General features: G+C 43.5%; 1 protein-coding gene across 1 annotated transcript in view; it reads right to left on the bottom strand.

Annotated features, from left to right (window-relative positions):
- LOC147678815 (olfactory receptor 2C1-like) overlaps positions 1 to 19,797 on the bottom strand; it is a 37,998-nt gene extending 18,201 nt beyond the window's left edge. Inside the window, exons 1-2 of the mRNA XM_086945736.1 lie at positions 19,732 to 19,797; positions 1,306 to 1,508 (exon numbers count right to left, since the gene is read on the bottom strand). Coding sequence (XP_086801862.1) covers positions 1,306 to 1,508; positions 19,732 to 19,797 — 269 coding nt within the window. The remainder of the gene's footprint in view (positions 1 to 1,305; positions 1,509 to 19,731) is intronic.
- Positions 19,798 to 22,186: the final 2,389 nt, after the last annotated feature.

Raw genomic sequence — 22,186 nt, 5'->3', positions numbered from 1 at the left:
CGGCCGGGCGATAGTGTGCCACCATAATGAAGAGCCTCTGAGGCCCGACCGGGGCCCAGGCGTGCATGCCACCATAATGAAGAGCCTCTGAGGCCCGGGGCAGGCCCGGCCGGGCGATAGCGTGGAGAAGTGTGGCTCAATGGTTAGAGCGGCAGACCCTGATGCAGGAGTCTGGCCGGAACCAGGGTTCAATTCCCCGCCTCGGTGGGTCTTGGGCTCAATTTCCTCGGACCTGATATTTCTCTCCTCGGTGCCTATTCCAATCATGGAGTCCCACTCTGCAACTCTGGGCAATAGCTTGCTTAATCTCCACAACGGCCCCAAAAGCGCTGGGATGCCTGGCCTCCACCCTGGGGTTGCCCAGGAGTGGACACTCAGAGGGAAAACCAGGAAGGGTTCCTAAGCGGTATACGTACAGCGCTGGGACACTACCTCAGGGAAGTAGATGTGCGCTCTATAAATACCGGTACATAATGAAGAGCCTCTGAGGCCCGACCGGGGCCCAGGCGTGCGTGCCGGTTTGCACCATTTTATTTATTAAGAGGCCTGGAGTGCTGTGCAAACCATTTATTTCATGAAAAAGTGATGGGGCCCCATGAGCGCGGCCCCCCCCCCCCGCACCGCGTGGGCTGCAAGGGCCTGTGTAACGCCCCTGCTCAAACCTGAATGCTTTCTTGCATCGACAAAGGTAAAACTCTCCTGTTGGGCCTTCTAAGATCCCTGACCTGTACCTCTTAAGGCCCCTCTGCATGCAGCAGCGGGACTAGTCTCAATGCAGAAAACCTTACCATATTATCCTATCCTAGTAGGATTCCAACTGGCTTCCATTAGAGGCAAACATGAACTTTAAAATGACCTGCATAATCTGCAAGACTCAGGTCCCTGGTCTTTCACTTTACCTTAAATACATTCTGCATTTGACTGGAGGGGAGAGAGTGACATTACTAAGACAACAAAATCCAAAGCAATTAAGACCACGGCTTCAAATCAGGACAGTTTATGTTTTGACTCCAGACATTGAAACATGATCCAGGAATTCAGTAGACTCAACCAAAGTGTCTTCTTCATGAGGACCAGCCTTAAAACTCACTGGCTCTAGTTCTAGTATATTTTCTGGACTATGTTTCTCTACACGCCTCATGCCTCACCTATTGGGAAGAGTGCCTCATTTATTTATGGATTACATCCATCTTTGGAACTGAAGCTGTCATGCTTTAGAATGCAGGCATGACCTTTTACAGGGAGAGCTTAGTTCTTCCAATGAAGATACACAGGGTAAGGTTTCCAAATATTATTGTTTCTTACCTGGTCTTCTCTGGAGGCCTTTGTTGAATGGTTGTTTGGCAAACCAGTTGTTGGGTCTTCTCTCCTGGTTTTATAAGGTAGAGAGTTTGTTTGAATGAAAGAAGGGAAGGGTGTCGTCTCATGTTTTGTTTTCCTTTCTTCTTCAGTCTCTTCTTCGTTGTCCTCTCCCAGTTATGACTCTGACAAATTTGAAACTGGTGTTCCTAGGTGTAAGTATGTGCAAAAGGAAAATGTAAAGGGACTGCCTTTTTATATTTCCTCAAATTTGAATATGCCCCAGAGGAGGAGCAGTTTTCTACCAAAAACAGTTTTCAACAATTTAATAAGCTACTCCTCCCAAATGTGTGATGAATGCTGCCTTTTAAAGAGGGAATGGAAGGATCGTAAAGGTTCTTTGAAGTGCATAGAATTTCCTGACTCGCCTAATTTTCAGTTCCCGATTTATGACTAGAGGTTACTCCCTCTCTAAGGTAGAGTTGTACCTTCCATAGAAGCTCTCTAGACTCCCTTTATTAGCAAATTGGACATGCCAATCTGCAAAGCTGATATCTGAGGATGTTGTATTTCCAGATCCAGTCGGCAAGAAGGTTGAGGCATCTCTGAAGGGGGTTTATTCTGGACTAAATTTAGGATTAAAAGTGCATTTTGTATGTACTACGCAATCCTTAGTAAAAAGACTTTCAGGATCTGTCCTCTGCTGTTCAGGAGGTGGAGGGCCATGCTCATCTTCCAGCAGCTATGGAGGCCCAGAAAAAGTTTCTTTCAGATGCAAATATTGTCCTTGATAAAGTAAGAGCTTCTGCCTGTGGCATGGTAGCCACTAGGAGACATTTGTTTTGAAGGGGTGGGGAAACTGATGCCAGTCACAAAATGTGGCTTCTGAAGATGCCTTCCATTCAAGCAAGAATCAAGATCTTTTTCTAAGAGGAAGAAACCTTACTGAAACTCAAGTGGTAGAAAATGTGAGTCCGTATTTAATAAGTCCTGGTTTCAACTCAGAGCTTCAGGAGGGGAATGTAAAGAAATCTCAGGCCCCAAGAGCAATCCGCGCCTCTGACTATGCTGGGGCTGGTTTTGTGGAGACTTATGTTGGGGAGACTATCTCTCTATCTCTCAGTCTAGGAAAGTCAGATCAGGGACAAATGAGTTCTTGTGTTCTCCCAGGAATACTCCCTAGAATTCCAAGTTTTTCCTCCAGAAAACTGTTTTGTTGTGACTTATCTTCCAAGGATTCAAATAAAGAGCCTTGCCTTACATGAGAACATTGCTTTGTGCTTCAGAAGAGTGCAAATGTATCTGTTCCAGTTTCTGAAAGGGCTCCAGCCTGGTATTCTCCGGTCTTCCTGGTAAATAAAATGGCAGGTGACTGTAGGCTAATAATAGACGTGTTGGACTTAACTGTTTAGCTAAAGACAATTCACTTCAAAAATAACTCTGTGGACAATTGGGCTGTGGCTGTTGGTTGACTGGGGTGTGAGCCCTGGTCCAGCAACAGCCACAATCCCTTGTAAGGTGAACCAGAGAAAGTCACAAAAATAACCTGTGCTTATCCCTGTGTAGCATGCACAAAAAACAGTTGCCTTAACTTACAGACAATGTATGAAGCAAATTTATGCAGCACACAAACAGTTATAAAAGGAAATCACAATACAAGGAAAATCCCAAACCAATTTAGAAAAATAGAGTACATTTCAAATAAATTATCAAAAAAAAGAAGTGGAAACAGAGTTTTGAATTTTTAACGTTTGTAGTAAAATCTAGCACCAAAAAGGTTAAAGCTCCAACCTTGGACATCTGGTCTCTCAAGACTGGGACAAAGTCGATAGTTAAACCTGCCCTCTATGGAACATGGTTCGGATACAAGAAGTGGATTAGGCCTGGTCAGTGCCTACCTTCGGAGTAGGAAGAAAAATGTTTGAGAAGGTAGAAGTTCAGTTGGGCAAAGTTACACATTGTCCAAGGAGGGAGCTTTGTCATGGGATGGCCTTGGGTTGAAGTTGCCGTGAAGATTTCTACGTTCGTACTTAGACGCCTGAATATAATGACGGACAGGATGGAGTCCGTCAGCCATTGTGTTGGAGACCGGGACTGTCCGCAATACCTGCGGCGGTCCCGCACATCAAATCAGGATGCAACTGCCCGAGGTTAAAATGGCATGTTGTGCATTTCACTGCACCACGAGGCAGGCACCACACGGTGCCTGACACATGGTGCAGTGAAATGTAGGGGGGCATCATGGGTACCCCCAGTATACCTACACCTCCCCACAACACAAGGGGGACCCACAACGGGCCTTCAAAAACAACCAATCTCCACCAGCCTTTCAATGGCGGTTTACGCTCCATGGCAAGGCAGGCTGGAAACACCATTGTGATCTGGCAGACGGTGCCTGCTAGGCACGGCCACCATTTCATTAATGCAAACTGCTCCGCCAGGCAATTGCAATAATTGCATGTGGGGGTTCCATGGCAGACAGTCTTTGTGTCCGCCTCGGTCCGACTGCGATTCCCTCCGCCATCCTAATGTGGAAGGGAGAAAATTGTGGTCCAATTACGGAATGCCCGCCACCGCATAGCTGGCGGTGACGGGCCTTCCGCAATCGTAATCGCCCCCCAAGTCACCAAAATGGAAATCAAAAATCTCCAGCTAGACGAGGCAGAGGGCTGTATCCAAAGACATTTCCATGTGGTTGGACAACCCTTTGGCAAAGGACAGCTAAAACAGATTTGCTTCTGCAGAGAAGACTGCAGCGGGAAAAGCTGTGAAGTCAATCTGAACAGCAATGCACCTCGGGTAGACAGGCAAGCAGGCTGGTCCCGGTCTTCCACTAGATTTTAGAGTGCTTCTTGGACAACTTTTGATGAAGTCCTCTGTTTTGGAAATTTGCCACCTGGGCACCTTAAGTTCCACAACCAGGGGGCAAGGAGTGGATGGAGATCTTTTGGTGGTTCAGGACTCACTGAGGCTAGGTCTAGGTGCAGGTTCAAGATGGTGGGAGCCCGCTATGTCCTTGTGGCTCTGGCCGGCAAACTAGCCCTTGGAGTCACTTTTTGTAGTCCTATGTGAGGGTGATGATGCAGGGCTCAACAGCTAGGGTTGGCCCTTGGGAGTTAAAATCAGACTCCAGGCAGCAAAGCAGTCCTTCTAGGCACTCAGCAGTCTTGCAGAGTTCACAGCGGGTCACAGCAGCAGGACGTGCTCTGAGAATTCTTCCACAGGTCCAGTAGTGAACTGAAGACTAGGTCTGAAGTTCCTATTTTTATGCCCTGGTGCCCTCTACTGGAAGGTGGGAGAAGCTTCTGGAATGTTTCTGTGAAGTGTATCGAATTTTCTGACTCCCATGTCCTGGCTCCAAGCTGGCGGCAGTGATAATACTGGGTTGTAAAGCCTTTTTTGTGGGGACAGGACACAATCTATTCAGGTATATGTGGGGCTGTGCTCAGCTTCACGCCCATTCCTGCCAGCGATGGCCCATTGAGTCACACCTAATCCCTCTATTTTGTACCTGTCTGGGAAGAATTCAGAAAATCTGTCATCTACATCCAATCATGTAACCCAAGACATGTTGCAGGTACAAAGGGCTAGGGACAGTAACATTGCAACTTTCTAAAGTGGCTTTTTCGAAACTGAAATGAAAAATCTGAACTTACCATCAAAGAGATTTTATCATTACACTTCCATAGGTACCAAACTTGTCTTATCTTCCTCCTCTCAATTGAAAATTACACTTATTAAATGTAATAAGCAATTCACGATGTTATCCTATTAGAGGGGTAGGCCTCACAGTAATGAAAAACAAATTTAGTTGTTCACTACCAGGAGATGTAAAACATAAAAAGTACATGTCCAAACGTTTAATTACCCTGCACTCTGTCCAATGGGTCACATAGGGCCTACCTTAGGGGTGACTAATATGTGCTAAAAGGGCGATTTAAGGCTTGGCAATGGGGTTTAAATGACATTTTACCATAGCAGTGTCACACTGCCTTCAGGCTGCAATGACATGCCTGGGATATGTTTTAGAGAGCTTCATAAGTGGATGGCGCAATAAGTGCTGTCAGCCGAATGGTAGCATTTCATTTACTTGTCGAGAATATATATTATACCACTTTACTAGAGACTCATAAGTAAATTAAATTCACGAAACAGATGTGAGACAATTATCCCATGTTTTAGGGAGAAAGCACGAGCACTGATTAGCAGTGGTAAAGTGCACAGACTCCTAAGGCTAACACAACCCCCCTTCAACCTAAAGCCAGGGAAGATTAATCAATACATTGATGGACTTCCCGGCTTAGGCAATAGAACATGGACACTGGCCCTCTACTGCAGAGACCTGTGCCAGTTCTATGATCCTTTGTTATTTGGACCATTCTGTCTACACTCTCCTGACACGCTGAATGTACCCATGGGGAACCTTTCTTCTCATTCAATACCTCTCTCTTTCAATTGCTGTATAAGGAATCCTCCTGTCAACACAAATTCTGATATCTTCAGTGTCTTTCTTTGGCATCTCTACAATGGGTGAAACCCAAGGTGCTGGTCCTGTGACCTCTTCAATTATATCCTGTTGGAGCAGTGATTTTATTTCTTTTTATACTTTGTCTTGCAAGTGTATTGGAATCCTTTGATGTGTCCGTGCCACTAGTTTCACTGCTTCATTTATGTGTAAAGTAATTGTTTTAATCTTTTAATCTTTCAGAAACCATTAAACAACTCTGTATATTTTCTGAACACTGGATGATCTGCCGTCCTGTTACACGTCATTGTTAATAAACCCATGACTTGAGCAGTGATGCTGCTCAATAAACATGGTCCAGGAACTTCACCCTCCAAATCACTACAGGGGAAAAGCCCTGTCTATCTCAGTAATAAACTCAGGCGGTATCAACCGGCTCGGCAATTAAGATCTAATGCCAACCTTTTGTGTATCCAGAAGATACATAGGGTAGGGAAGGGCGGTAGAGACGTCTGTAATTTGGCTGCCAGCCATTGGAACAAACTGCCACAAAACATCAGGGCCTGCAGTGAGCTAATCAACTTCAAGAAACTTCTAAAGACATGGTTGTTTTAGAGGGGTGTGCCCAATATTTACCTTCTCCTATAGGGCCGAGAGATCCCCTTGGGGATGATTCGTTTGTGCTCTATAAATCCACAAAAAATGAAAAATAAATAAAACATGCATTTCCTCTCTACTGGTCATGCTTCTATATTGTAATATTTCTTCAAAGGTTCCCAGACCAGTTACAGGGTACTTGGCTACTCACTGAAGAATACTGACATTCAATGGACTTAAAACAGGTTGTTTTTCCATCTTAGCGTATTCAGTTATGCCCATTATATTACATGTTGCTCCACTATCCAATACAAATGGAACTTTTTGAAGACCACCAATAAATCCAATGAATTTTTTTTATATATTCTCTCTTTGTCATATTGAGTTGTTGGACTTCATTTCCATTGTCTTCACACATCATATAAAGTCTTTTTGAATGTTCGGTTCTTCTTCAGAAGCATCTTCAATACCTTCCATTTGTCTGACATCTATACTACTATTATAAAGAGAGAACTTGCACCTTTTGGCAAGGTAAACTAGAAAAGTACACCACCAATCCGAACAACAAAGACATCATTGAAAACCGCAGGGCAAGCAGAAGGACATAGGCTATTTAAAAATAAAAAATATACATTGTTTTAAAAATGTTTAAATAAATAAAAGTAGTCCCTTGCAACTAGCGCCGGCCGCGACGTCTGCGTCATGACATCCAGAGCGCGGGGAGGAGCGGCGTGGAAGCAACAGGAAGAGCGGCGCTGGAGAATGCAGGAGAAAGCAAGTTAACTTATGTTTTCTCGAAGTCGTAATTACTAGGCCAGCTGCGGGACTTTGTGAACCATTAGTCTGTTTGTTTATTGGTTTCATTCACATGGCGCGTCCATGCTTTGCACGAGACCTGGTGCAGCCCACTTCATGAAGACGGGGACAGACACACTTCATGAAGACGGGGACAGACGTTATGTCACACGAATATCTTCAAAATTCTCAGCAGCTGCCCGCGCTGTCACAACACCCGGCCCACCTCCGGAAAGCCATACTGTGTGCCCTTCACCAAGCGTATAATAACGTGCAGGAAGCCGTGCGTTCTCCCCCTTTGGATTCGGAGCCAGCGCTGTGCTGGGCACGCAGAGGCAAACGTGAGCCATTGTTAAGTTTCTTTGCCATTCCTTCTTTTAAAATATAAAATAAACATTACTCCTGAGTTTTTCGAGTGGAGAAGTGTCAGTGGCGCTGACTTATGGTTTATATGCTTTTTAGTTACAAAAGGTGTTGGGAGCAGTTGTTGTTTACATTACAGAATTGCATTTATTTATTGGCATGACACATTTTTTCAGAAAATCACGCACAAGCAATGTTGCACCTTAATCGGATTCAACAGATGTGCAATTTGTTTAAAAAAACATTTTTTTCAATCTATGCAAATATAAAACATGCTTTAAGAGGCTGAAAAAAGATACTGCATAAAATGTATCACTTTGCAGTAAATATTTAAGTGTGAAGAGCAACATTTTGTTCACTTGATGGTAAAGTGATAGATCGCACCAACTTGAATAAACACACCATAGCGTCAATTTCACACCTAGTGGGCGTGACCTGAGCTCAGAAACGGATGTCTCTTCAGAGGATACCCATCCACATGACTGTATAAGTGACTGTATAGTAAGGGACAACCTATGTGATGTGGCTTTCAGAAAACACTTTCAATGTGAAGACGTCCTGGCAAAGACATCCATCAAGCCAGGCAGCGACCATAGTCTCTTTAATGCATGCAATCATTTAGGGTTAGGGGGGTCATAGTTCAAATCGCCTTTTCTGTTACCCTTGGCTTTACCTGCCTACCTGCACTAGCCGGCATTGACACAGATCATATGTTTAAGCTCTTCATCACTCATTGGCATATAATTTCCTTTTTTTGCATCCCAAACTCTCTCCGGTTACAAAAGCGTACAAAGTGGAGCGGGTAGCAAAGTGACGTGGGCAGGTACCAAACGGGCCATTACTGGAGGAAAAAGTGACGTGGGCAGGGACGTGGACAGGTTACAAAAGCGTACAAAGTAAACATAGACTGGGCATTACAGGAGAAAAAAGTGACGTGGCCAGTGACGTGGGCAGGTTACAAAAGCGTACAAACTAAACATAGACGGGGCATTACAGGAGGAAAAAGTGACGTGGGCAGTGACGTGGGCCGGTACCAAACGGGCCATTACAGGAGGAAAAAGTGACGTGGGCAGTGACGTGGGCAGGTTACAAAAGCGTACAAAGTTAGCATAGAGCCATAATACTGCACAACGTCAGGGCGGGCGGGGCCCTAAGCCATGATTGCTCCCGGACAACGTCGGGACGGGCTGCTAGTATTTAATATTTTCAATTTTCTTTTTAGTGTCTATAGTACTTTGTTTGTTCCAACTTTCATTTTATTCCATGTCTCTTTTTTTACTTTCTTGAATCTCCATACACTTGCAAGGGGATTTTGCCTTCCACATTCTCTACATTGTTGTCCCATCGCTGGGCATATTTTCAGATGTGAAATTGAAATCCACATCTATAACATAACATTCTTCCTTTTTTTGAAACTCTATTTGTGTACTACTATTTTCCTTTGACATCTGTCTTACTTGTTCTATAGTTTTCATCCTGCTTTCTTCCATATTTGCAGCATGTTTTTGTACTCTCATTTCTGTTTTAGCCATATGAAGAATTTCCTGTAAATCATAACTTTTCTCTAGAAGTTTTTTCTAAATGTTACTGAGTTGCAAACTTGGATTATTCTTAATTGTATTGTCTCTTCATTGTTGAACTTATCAAATTCACAGAAAGTTACACATTTTTTAGTCATGTAACATATTCATCCATTGTTTGATTTTCATTTCGGAATGCCATATTAAAATGATATATTTCAAAATCTAAGTTTATTTGCGGATCACATTTTTAATTTAAATATTTGATGAGACCTTTGTAAGTATGTCGTTCTTGCTCAGGAAACGTAATTATTAAGTCTTCTACGTCATCTCCCACAAGATTGAGTAACAAATCTTTGGCATGTTCATGAGCGCACCTTTTACACATTCTTTTAAAAAAAATCAAATCTTTGCCTCCATTTCTCCCAGCCTTGTGCAATAGTTTGCTGATCTGAAATGTCAAAAGGTAATGGCCATCTAAAACTTGTACTTTAAACACTCCCTATAATTTCTTTATCACTATAGAGACAACTCAAAACCTGGTTGTTCGAGCAGTAGCGAACTCCTTCCCCTAGCGCCTTGAGACCCTTCCGGGTGAGTAGCGCGCTATACAAGTGCCATGATTGATTGATTGATTGATTGATATATATTTCTAAATCTATATTTATTGTTGCTTCGCTATTTGTTTCTTTGATCAACATTGTTTTTATTTTTCTATTCTTGTACTTTAATGTTATTGCCTCACTTTAAAATGTCACTGTATAGTTTCCCATTGCACTGTCCTGATAAAGTGCCTGTTTTCAGAATAGCTGTAGAGATTTGAACCAATCTCGTGAGATTTCTGCCATTTAGCCTTTCTGCCTTTTTCGTATTATTTTCTTTAATTACCGTTGGCAAGTAAATCTCTTGTTTTTACATCAAATTATTTATCATTCTGTCCCCTCTGTGATTTATGGGCTCCTCGCTCCTCACCCATGGTGATTTATATTAGAGTTTTGCACGACGCAGGTGCCTGATTTTAAAATGGCAGCCTTTATTGACAATGTGCATGCGCTATGCCTGTAACTGTTTTCTTTTACTGTTTTTTTGTTTCCTTATTGCCACTCACCGCTTGTACAGAACAATTCAGAAAGGTTCTGTAACAAGCCAAAATGTTCAGAATAAAGCCAGAAGAATTTTAAAATAGCCATGTGATGGTGGCAGCCAACTTTGATTTCAGGAGGGTGTAAACACCACTCCCTCGGATCACACCCTTTGGTAGGCAATCAGAGTTCAAATCATTACATCACCTGTGTGTCTCCCACTGACCCAGCTTACCTGTGCATCTAGGATATCTTCTTCCTCTGTGAACCTAGTACTTCCTGGAGGGAGTTCTCAACAATCTGCAAGAGATAAAAGAGACAAGAGAAAGCTAAGTCAATTTAATGTTTACCTCTTTCATGCTCGCACGCAAGTCCGGAATTTAGGACAAAGGAATCATGATTATGCATCAGCGGTTGACAAATGCATGATACTTGGGGGCATATTATCAAGGGGGTTTATCTCCGCTTTTTTGGCTTTAAAAGCCAAGAAGGCGGAGATAAAATTATCTCCCTATTACCAAGCTGTCGCTAACACCAGTTAGTGACAGCTAATAGGAGATAGCGACCATCTTGGGCCCCGCTTTGCATGTCAGTGATATTTATCACTAATGACATGCAAAGTGGGCGTGCCAAGATGTTAGCTTCTGAAAACAGTTGCTAACATCGCTATCTCCTATTACCAACTTTTGGAGATATTCGCGCTAAGCGCGAATATCTCCAAAAGCTAACACCTGCCCTGAGCAGTTCTTAGCCATGTTATCCAATGGGAGGTGGATAACATGGCTAAGAGCATTTGCTCGATTATGCATGAATACCGCTGACTTTTCAGCGATATTCATGCATTGCGGCCGTTTTTTATCGCATTTGCGATAAACCTTGCTAATAGCAAGGTTTATCTGCGATAAAAATCGCCGATGTGCGGCGATAATTTTTGTCTCTAAACAAGTTAGAGACAAAAATTATCGCTAGTTGTTGGTAATATGCCCCTCGATTATTTACAAGGTACTTAATTAATATGTGGTGAATTGTGCAATCTGCACTAACCGGAGGGAGACATTAAGGAAGCCACACAGCGTGTGTCCAATTCTAGTGAACCAGAAGAGAAACATGAATGTTTTAAAGGATTCTCATGTGAATCAACAGGTATATTGAGTCTAGTTTGAAAGAGACAATATAAATGCTTGAAACTGTAAATCAAAAGCTGTGAAGGTATTTAAAACAAACTAAATATTTCCTCTTGCTTTTGTTTAGACGCTCGCACAATGTGAGGCAAATGACAGATGAGCCTGAATGGTGATACAAGGAAGCTGTCTTACAGTCAGGAATTGGCTATTTTCTTATTTTTTTGCAGATTCCTCCATCCCTCCTTCTGTTCCTCCAGAATGAATGCTGTGCAAAACTTGCAGGTTGAGCATCAGGGGGTGTGGAATGATAAGCATTATACATTGCTTGTGCCAGGCCAGTTATCTCAGGTTAGTCAGTCTCTGACCAGGTTGTCCCTTCAGAGTAAAACTGAGTCAAGTGAAGGGAGAGCTGAAGTAAGTCTAAAACTTTGGACTCTGTCTCCTCATGTGGTAGATCCTGAAACATTGTATGATCACACAACACATTCTTCTCCTTCAAGGGGTAGAATTCAGGGTGTGGTATCTCAATATGATTAACCCTCTCCAACAAAGACTGCTACCAGTTCTATTCTGTTCTTCAGCTACCTGTAGTTTCATTAGCCTCCCCGAAGTTTTTTATGTGGATCCAAAGAAATTTGGTATTTTTCTTAATCAAATTCATCTTCACATTTAGAGTAAACCGATGGCCTTCACTGATGAACAGACGAAGACTGCTTTTGTGTAATCCTACCGCAGAAGAAATGCTGATGATTTGTTAATTCCTTTAATTGAAAGAGATGATCCTATTATATATACTTTTACTAACTTCTGTGAAGAAATTAAAAAACTATTTGACAGCAAAACTCATATTCTCTCCTTAGAGAAAGAGCTTATCACTCAGTCAAATCACTTTATTCGATAGTTGAATAATGAGATCATAAAGATACACATTGTAAAATAGACGTTAAAAAGACAGCCACCATAGTACAAATCTTGGCAATAATAAGAAAAAGTTGTTTAAAAACATCATTTTAAAAACATAGCGAAAGCACACAGTTCATTGAGAAAGATAGCACAATTGCCTAGTTTTCCATGGAAAAAGTAAAAAGGAGTCTACAGAGTAATATACTAGATGGCCAGGCAATCATTGTAAAGAATACATTCCTTGGCTGTATTGAATAAAGTGGTATTTGCGCATGAGTGGCCAGATAAATCTAGTGCGATGATCCTTCTAAAATGTACAAAAGAAAAAAAATTGTAAATATGATTCGGAAGAAATACCATCATATGGACAGGGAGCGAGATCAAGGATTGAATAGATTCCTGCTGAATAAGAAAACATACAGGGGATAAAATTCAGTAGAAATCTCACTAAAATAAATCAATGGCATGCGTTGGTCACAAAGGATAAATATGGGGCTGCACCTTTCTGATCAAGTGGGCCCTCTACATATGATTTTACATACACTTTTGAGCAGTTGATATTCATTTCTTTTTTGAGACAGTGGTGCAGTTAAATGGGGAGGTGAATAAATTGATTCTCAGCTTCCTTGCCACTAGGTAACGGAGGCACAGTATGTTAACTAGTTCCGCGTCTCTGAGGGCCTGGTGTAGGGTGGATAGAGACTTGGTACATTCATTGTCAAACCAATTGGTACTTGGTGTGTTGGAGGCTGATCTTTCCCTGGTTAAAGGCCAGTTTGGCCTCTATTAGTATCTGGTCAAAGGCCATAATTATCAATGTTGGGTCAGGGAACGCTACCAAGCAAGACATTATGTTGTTATATCTATTGCCGACCACAGCTGTGGTGATTTATGCTTTATCTGCCATTGCCCGTTTTAAAATTATCCAGTTTTTCCTTGCTGACATGGGTTTGACGTGCCTTGTCTGCTCTAAATGGGTCCCCCCTATTCCAATCTACTGATGATGGCATCATGGTCGCTAAAACCAGTCCCCCCTATTCCAATCTACTGATTATGGCATCTTGGTCCCTGGAAACCAGATGACATCAATGTGATTTTAAAAATTAACTTTTTAAAAGACGATGAGATCAACAGCTAATCTAGGGTTGAACCCTGACTTGCCTAGCCAAATGTGTTTTGGAGATTACCAGAAATGGGGTCTGTGGGATTCATAATTTCCAAGTTATTAATGAAAAATAATCTATTCAGGGCATCACCATAAGGATCATGCAGAACATGTGGGGTGGGATCACCAGAATCAATAGACACACCACACACTGTTTTGTTTCCGAAGGGACAGCAGTGCGCATTAGAGTCACCCCCACCCATCATATTTTTAAAGGCTGGTTAAGTGTACTAAAAAGAGTAGTAATGTCTTATTCCAACATAACAGCTACCTGTTTCATATTGTCAATAAAGTTATTGCTATAAATATTAGTTAGTAACATTTTATCGCTTCTCTGGCCTTTAAGATGAAGAAGGTGGAAATAGGGAGAGTCATTGAAAAACAACAAAACTTCTAGTTTTAGATTCTTTTTTAGGAGAGTTAAGATACCCCCCAGCGCAGCCGGAAGTGGAGGGGCGAGCTGGAGTGTAAAAATAACAATAGCCATTTAGGGTCATTGGTCATGTTTCCCATGTTTCATGGAGATAGATCAGGTCGTAATTGGTGACAATTGCTAGCCAATATTGATTGGACAATTTGGACCTGAGTCCAGCAATGTTCCAGGAGATTAATTTACCTGATCTCTGTAATTAAGGGCATGAATAGAAATGGCCGTTGGAGATGTAGGAGGATCATGCCTTAGGTACCTTGAGCTTTGGGCACGATTAGGGGTGCTCCTATTCCCCCGCTGTCAGTCGTACCCATCCAGATCTGTGACAACACTGCAACAATTAATGATGGGGAGGAGGAGTAGTGGTCGGCCTAGGGAAAGATGCAAGTGCTCATTGTAGTTGATGCTGTGTGTAATGAGGGGACCATGAACCCTAGGGGAGGGTCTAGCTGGTTTATAAAAGAAGCCAAGTGGCAGCGCAAACATTTGGGTATGCTGTGAGGGTCTATCGGGTGTGCGACCAAACAGTAGTTGAACCGCGTGGTGGGACTTAAAGTTAACTACCACGCAGTCCCCCTGAATAGATTTCGTGGAGTTCCTTACCCAGGCCACCCTTCTTGCCATTAGGATGCAAGGAAGTAACTTTACCCGCCCCCCCCCCCATGTTTGCTGATCCAGGGGCATGACTTACTTGGAGATGAGCTGGTTTGTAATTTCTTTCTGTATGGCGTTGTCTTGCTTCACCTTTCAGATAATACAGAATCTTCCCCATAGTGGTTGAGAACCCACGGCAAAGCAGGAGACATAAAATACAACAATCCCACCTTTAGAAAAGAGTTTTACTTTACAAAATGCAAAGACTCTCTTTTTAGAATAAGATTTGGGATTTTATTTTACACAATGCTCTCTATTAGAATGGCTTTCACAGATGCCAAAATAAAAACATTCAAATATGTTTATAGATATTTATGTTTATATTTATATGCATGCAATAATAACACATGTGGTAAATGCAACAGGTAATTGCATAAATAATACTGATGACTAAACAAGTAGCAAGTAATGTGGGATAACACTCAAGAAAATATAATATGCTGGACATCCTGCAAGAGATCAGAAAGATATATATGTACACTTGATACATCAAATTATTACTGTGGATGTGCACCTCACTCAGTCACACATCTCAAAGAAAACACCTCAAATGATCAAAGCCATTGGCCACACATCACAATGGCAATAATTAAAACTCAAACACCTCAAAGGACCACAGCCACTGGAACCACGCATCACAATGGCACTAGTCAGAAACAAATCACCTCACCCGATCGTTCACTCAACATCCTTGCCAATTCTCGCTGGGGGGCCTGTTCACAGCTGGCTTGGACTCTCGACCGGGGACTCAAGTTCCATTTGTCTTACAGCAGTACATCTATCTGTAAGTGAGCACCCAAATTCAGCTGTCAACAAACCTCAGCTTTGTAGTCTCAAAACTCACACTAGAAGGTTTGAGAATTTCATCCCTGAGCCTTAAGGAATCTTACCAGGACTGGCCAGCTTCCAAGCAAGCATTTCATGGCTGGAAGGAGTTCCCATGTTCCCTCTAGATTCTCGCTTGTTCCAGCCTTTATCTTGACGAAGCTCACAAAAGCCTTCAAGGGTACATTAAACAATCTTTCACAAAAACAATCCTTGAACGTGATTAACCCAAACTTCTTGCCAGTGTGGCTGTGCGCGCAGGCAAAGCTCAAGCCAGGCAGAGTCAGAATTCAGGATGACATGAGGCCATGTCAAAACCAATAGTAAGAACTTCATAATACTTATCAATGTACAACACAGTGCACATTTGTGCACCACTGCTTATAGCATCACATACTTCATCTCTCAGTCAGTCAGTCAGTCAGTCAAAAGTACTTTATTCGGTTGAGTAAAACCATAAAAGCATTCTATACACAAAATTTAAATTAATAAGAGACTAATAAGCAGCAAAGATATTACATTAATTGTAAACATTGGAAAATCAAGGACAAAACAATCTAAAATGTAACATTATAAAAAAGAACCTCAATTTGTTAAAATTAATTTGTATAAACTAGATCATAAAAATCACTCTAATTTTTTCCTCCTTATTCTAACTGCCGCAGTAAGAAAACTCGCAATACTAAAAATCTCCCAGACATTGGATAGCAGCTGTAAATACATAAGTGCTGGTTTTACTTGAGAGAAGCCTTTGTCTTTTAAAACTGGGAGGATAAAACGCTTCAGAATATGCAAAAAGTGCTCACAAAAGAAAATAAAGTGCAATGTGTCCTGGGCGGAAAAGTTATCGCATCAACATACACCCAGGTTATCCACCCTTCTCCATCCCGGTGGGTCAGCAAGAAGAAAATGTAGCTGATTCAGCCTTAATCTTACCAGGAGAAAACGGTGGTTAGGATTAGATACCACAATCAAGTAAGGTTCCATTGCACAAGACGTTTTTAGCAAATGATGAGCAATGCTCATAACACTTCACTTTGAGACCAAAAAGTTCATTACACACCTCATTTCCTACTCGCATGCTTTCAAATGCACATCCCACATGTTCTGTTCTTGGCAAGGCTGTTCTACTCCGTGGCAGCTCCCACTGAAAGACTGCAAGTTTACAAGAAATTAACCCCTAGGAGAAGCAAGGCATATGCAGGACATCGTACATTTGGTCTAGGATAAAATAACACACCAAAGTCAATTAAAATAATGGTAATCAAAGGTCATCATTTTGTGTCAGACCACAAGAGTGCCTCTAGCACTACAGGCATTTAATTTCAGAACATTCACCAAAATTATCATGTAGGGGCAAGTGGCAGGGGGAAGGTATAGTCTTGAGTCACAGGATGCTTGGTCTCCTTTTGCTAGTTTGTGATCATGTTCTCTGGTGCATGCCACAGTAGATGGTGTGAGGGAACTATGTGCCCTCTGTGGTTGCTGTATTTCATGAGAATATTGGGAGGAGGTGGGTAACTTGCAGAGTTGGAGATTGGGAGTGACTTTTAGGTCCCCCAGCGATCAAACCTACATGATGGAATTCTCTTGTCCTGTGGCCCCCTCTTTCGGGTTCTGTGCAGTCCTGGATGTTAGTAAAGGAGCACTGAAGTGTTACGGGCAAATCAAGATGTGAGGATGTCACCATTGTCTTGACCCGGTTAGGGTTACCCATATATGTTCAAGTGGGGATTAAGGACTAAAGGCTTGCCTCAATTCTGGATAGTCTATCAGAGAGGGGTTCAAGTATACGAGTGATTGACTATTCAATTTTTAAAATGAAATCATCCATTAAGGGTAGGTTGGCTACTTTGGATCCTTAGGGGCCAGCGGCGGTTGGCTTAATGGTTGATCTTCCACACCCTTTTTTCCTCTTTAAAGGTGCCTCAACAGGGGCCGGTGGGGAGTGTCTTTAACGTGGGTAATTGTGCGTTTCGAGCGAGTTGATACTAGTTTGGGTATAGGGATGAGTTAAAGGGATCATCTACGGGTACAATCGGAGACTCTGTAGTGGTACACTCAAATGGGCGATCAGGTGCTTCTGTGTCGTCCATAGATAGTCTACGTTCAGCAATCTGGATCTCCTTGTTCAGAGCATCTGAGGTCCTTATGAGGAAAGTGTCTAAGGTGTTTGATGTCTCACCTCCATTAGTGGTGGTCTTCCTTTTCTCCCTCTGAAGGTCCAGGTCTTATCTGGGGTAGCCAAAGTTGAGCATGTTAGGGGGGAGCCCAGCCTCTTCCGGGCTCTGACGGGCGTAGATTGGCCCGCCCTTGGCCCAGGTTTTGCCGGGGGCACCCCAGGCACATCCTTGTGCATGTACCACGTGTGTCCCCCGCCATGGGGCGGCTTCACACATAAGAGCGTAGTGACATGGGTGCCAGGGATGATAGGATATGGAGTCCCCAGCGATGCCTCTCTGCTCCTCACCAGCATGGCACTCCCCAGCGGCTGTTGGCAGTCTACACGGGACCGCAGGCACCTTCATGCTTAGGAGCGCAGTAACGTGGGTGCTGGGGCTGATGGGATATGAAGTCCCCAGCGGTGTCTCTCTGCTTCTCACCGGCACAGCTCTTCCCATTGGATGTTAGTTGTCTAGCTTATCACATTAAAGTAAGACTCGCAAGAATTTTTTAACTAAATTACAACCTTTAATAGATTGGCAGTTGAGACCGAGTTACCAGTTAGGAAGAAAGCTTCCCTTTTCTATCAAGGAGTGAACTGAACGATGTGTTGGCTCAAGTTGTATCTTCCAGATAACTGTGAGGAATTGATAGAGGTATCTATGCGAATTGATTACAGTCTGTTAGGACGGAACGGAGATAGGCCTCAATCAGACTCTAAGGTGATTGTGATATGACTGAACAAACCTGTAATAGATGAATGGAGCAAACGCTCAAATAGTGTAGAGCCAATGCAAATGATTGTAATACACTGTCCTTTGACAATAGAAGAGTGGGACAAGCGAAGGAAATTAAAATGTTGTATGTACTGTGGGAAATGAGGGCATTTTATAATTGAATGTCGTGTCAGAACCAAAGTAACTGAAAGTAACAATCAGGCATTCCAATATGAAGGAGGATTTGGAAAACTAGTTCTCTTGAATTAGCCTGAGGTCCCTTATCTGAGAGAGGCCTTTACTGAGAGCTATGTGGTGTTGGCCAATACCCAACAACGTTCTGTAGCTCATTAGAACATCAGCGTCCAAGTTCAGTTACCAGGTGATTAGGAACCAATGATTCCTGATTTGTTAAATTCTGGGGCCACTGGGAATTTTATCAGTCAGAAATGTGCCAAAGAGTTGCAAATTCCTTATATCGGGAAAGACATACGGTAGCCAGTAAAAGACACGGATGGAACAGCTTTAATGTTGGGAACAGGTTGCTATCATACGTGCCCAGCAATTTTGAGAATGGTTGAGGATAATTTTGAACACATTAGATTTGATGTAATCGTTGCATCACATTTTTAACTCATATTCTGTTAAAATACTATCTAAATAATTGACATTCCTAGCGTGATCATAACTCATCGAGGCACTCAATTCACTTGATCTTGCAGCCAAAAAGTATGCTCAGTGATTAAAATGGATGATCAGTTTTCTACCACCTTTTACCCAGAAGCTGATCATAAAACAGAATGCTTAAATCAAACATTAGAACAGTATCTTACGTGTTTAGCAATCACTCATTCTGAAGATTGGAGGAGGCATAGGTGGAGGGTCAAGCTTGTTTATAATAATAATTACGAACCTGTTACCTTGGCCTATAAAACTTTCTATTGAACACATTTTTATCATTCCAAAATTCTACCATTTGAATGGCACCAATCTGCAATCACCCCTCAGTGCAGGAGCATCACATGAACCTGCAGTCTGTTCTAAACTCTGCTAAAGAACACCTTGAGTTAGCACAAGGCAGAAGTAAGCATTATGCTGATGAAAAGCCTTCCACAGAGAGAGCATCAGTATCACATTGGTAATACAGTTTGGTTATCCACCAAACAGTTGATGTTAAAAGGCAATAGAAAGCTAAACTCAAAATCCATACGGCCACACCCTACCTCGAAGATAATTAACCCAGTGGTGGTTCAATTGGAACTTCCCTCAACCCTCCGGATACATTTCATATTCCACATTTCATTAATAAAACCCTGCCATACATAAATGGTTCTAGAGTCTGCCCCAGCTCAGATTGAAGTAGATGTTGAAGTAGAATATGGAATTAAACTTGCTTGAATCTAAGAAAATACCATGTCAAGTCTACTACTTAATTGACTGGAAAGGGTTTGGTCCAGAGTAAAGGTCTTGGGAACCAGTTAATCATCTCCATTCACCACAATTACTTTGCAACTTCTACAGGCAGAATTCCACCAAGCCAGGCCTCCCGCCGAGATGGTGGTTATTAAGGGGGGTGGGGGGGGGGGGGGGTAGAACTGGCCATCTGTAAGACTGTGCTGCAGCCGCTCACCTGAAGTTCAAGTTGTCTGCGGGAGCGATGAACTTTCCTCTCTCCTCCTAGAACATCTCTCGGCATTACTGAACTCGCTACAGGAGTCCCGGCAGGTGTCCCAAAAGGGAAGGGGAATGGGACGAGAGAAAGAAAGAGAACACTGCTACTCCACAAAGCCTGGTCCAGCCCTGCACCCTCGAAGGGATCTGTTTACAGAATAGGGTCACTGTTTAGAGGACTTGCATTTCTCTCTAAAATAGGGAATGCAACAGATGAGTACAGAGACACTTCTGGGCCCCCAAGGTGCACTCACACAGAACTTTCCCGATAAGCAAGTCATGTCAACCACCTGGTTATGAAGAGCAGCTGAGATACTCTCTTAGCCTTTGTGGGTTGCAGGAAAATCAAATCAAAATAATAGTTCTTCAAGAACAATGCTGTCAAAAAGGAGTCACTGGCCATGATTATGTGTCATCCACAGCCAGTTAAACGAATGGCAACTAGACAAGCTGTGCCACAAAACACCCATAAACAAATATTCACAACTAGGGACAAGCCCAATGGTCTACACAGATCACTGTCCATACTATATAGCAATCAGAGGGATAACAGGAGACTTGCATGCGCGAAGAACAGCGCCGAACTCACAATATTCGTCGTAATAGCAAAGTTCTATGCAAATAGTGTAAAAACATAACTCTCAGAAATCGGTAATGGGTTCAAACATAAAATGTCCTCAAACGCTAAATGTAAATAAAATATGAAATTAGTTCAAACAGAAAAGGACCCCAAGCACTAAGCGCAAAACAAATATGTAAATGTCACACTCTCAAATCAAAAGTCAGTTGTGCCAAATACCAGATGTTCAATTCAAATGGCAAATATGCAAGGACGCGCCTTCAGAAACCAACAGAAAGTGTCAAAGTCACACAGCCTTACACTTTCCCATGCAGCCTTAAAGATCGCTGCACTTAGCTCAGCTATCTGATCTCGCTGCAGTCCAGGACTGGTGCATGCTTCTGTCTGATGGTGAAGGAGGAAAGCCTGACGTGGTGACAGGAGCAGACTCCAGCCGAAATGGGAACCAGGAGCTTAAGCAAAGCACCAACAATTGTGAGGCTTGGGCTTTTATAGCCAATTTGGTGGCAGTTAACCCCACACGAGGCTAGCCACGCCCATAAGCATGGAAGGTGCGGAGCATATGAGACTAGCCGCGCCCATAAGCATGGAAGGTGCTGAGCATATGAGGCTAGCCGCGCCCATAAGCATGGAAGGTGCTGAGCATATAAGGCTGGCCGCGCCCATAAGCATGGAAGGTGCTGAGCATATGAGGCTGGCCGCGCCCATAAGCATGCCAGGTGCTGAGCATGTGAGGCTAGCCACGCCCATAAGCATGGAAGGGGCTGAGCATATGAGGCTAGCCACGCCCATAAGCATGGAAGGTGCTGAGCATATGAGGCTAGCCGCGCCCATAAGCATGGAAGGTGCTGAGCATATGAGACTAGCCGCGCCCATAAGCATGGAAGGTGCTGAGCATATGAGGCTGGCCGCGCCCATAAGCATGCCAGGTGCTGAGCATATGAGCCTAGCCACGCCCATAAGCATGGAAGGGGCTGAGCATATGAGGCTAGCCGCGCCCATAAGCATGGAAGGTGCTGAGCATATGAGGCTGGCCGCGCCCATAAGCATGCCATGTGCTGAGCATATGAGCCTAGCCACGCCCATAAGCATGGAAGGGGCTGAGCATATGAGGCTAGCCGCGCCCATAAGCATGGAAGGTGCTGAGCATATGAGACTAGCCGCGCCCATAAGCATGGAAGGTGCTGAGCATATAAGGCTGGCCGCGCCCATAAGCATGGAAGGTGCTGAGCATATGAGGCTGGCCGCGCCCATAAGCATGCCAGGTGCTGAGCATGTGAGGCTAGCCACGCCCATAAGCATGGAAGGGGCTGAGCATATGAGGCTAGTCGCGCCCATAAGCATGGAAGGTGCTGAGCATATGAGGCTAGCCGCGCCCATAAGCATGGAAGGTGCTGAGCATATGAGACTAGCCGCGCCCATAAGCATGGAAGGTGCTGAGCATATGAGGCTGGCCGCGCCCATAAGCATGCCAGGTGCTGAGCATATGAGCCTAGCCACGCCCATAAGCATGGAAGGGGCTGAGCATATGAGGCTAGCCGCGCCCATAAGCATGGAAGGTGCTGAGCACATGAGACTAGCCGCGCCCATAAGCATGGAAGGTGCTGAGCATATGAGGCTAGCCGCGCCCATAAGCATGGAAGGTGCTGAGCATATGAGACTAGCCACCCCCATAAGCATGGAAGGTGCTGAGCATATGAGGCTAGCCGCGCCCATAAGCATGGAAGGTACTGAGCATATGAGGCTGGCCGCGCCCATAAGCCTGCCAGGTGCTGAGCATATGAGGCTAGCCACGCCCATAAGCATGGAAGGGGCTGAGCATATGAGGCTAGCC

This window comes from Lissotriton vulgaris, chromosome 12 (genome assembly GCF_964263255.1).
Source record: "Lissotriton vulgaris chromosome 12, aLisVul1.2, whole genome shotgun sequence".
In the NCBI taxonomy this organism is placed as follows: Eukaryota; Metazoa; Chordata; class Amphibia; order Caudata; family Salamandridae; genus Lissotriton; species Lissotriton vulgaris.
The sequence above is the reverse complement of the archived record's forward strand: the minus strand, read 5'-3'. Positions and strand labels throughout refer to the sequence as shown.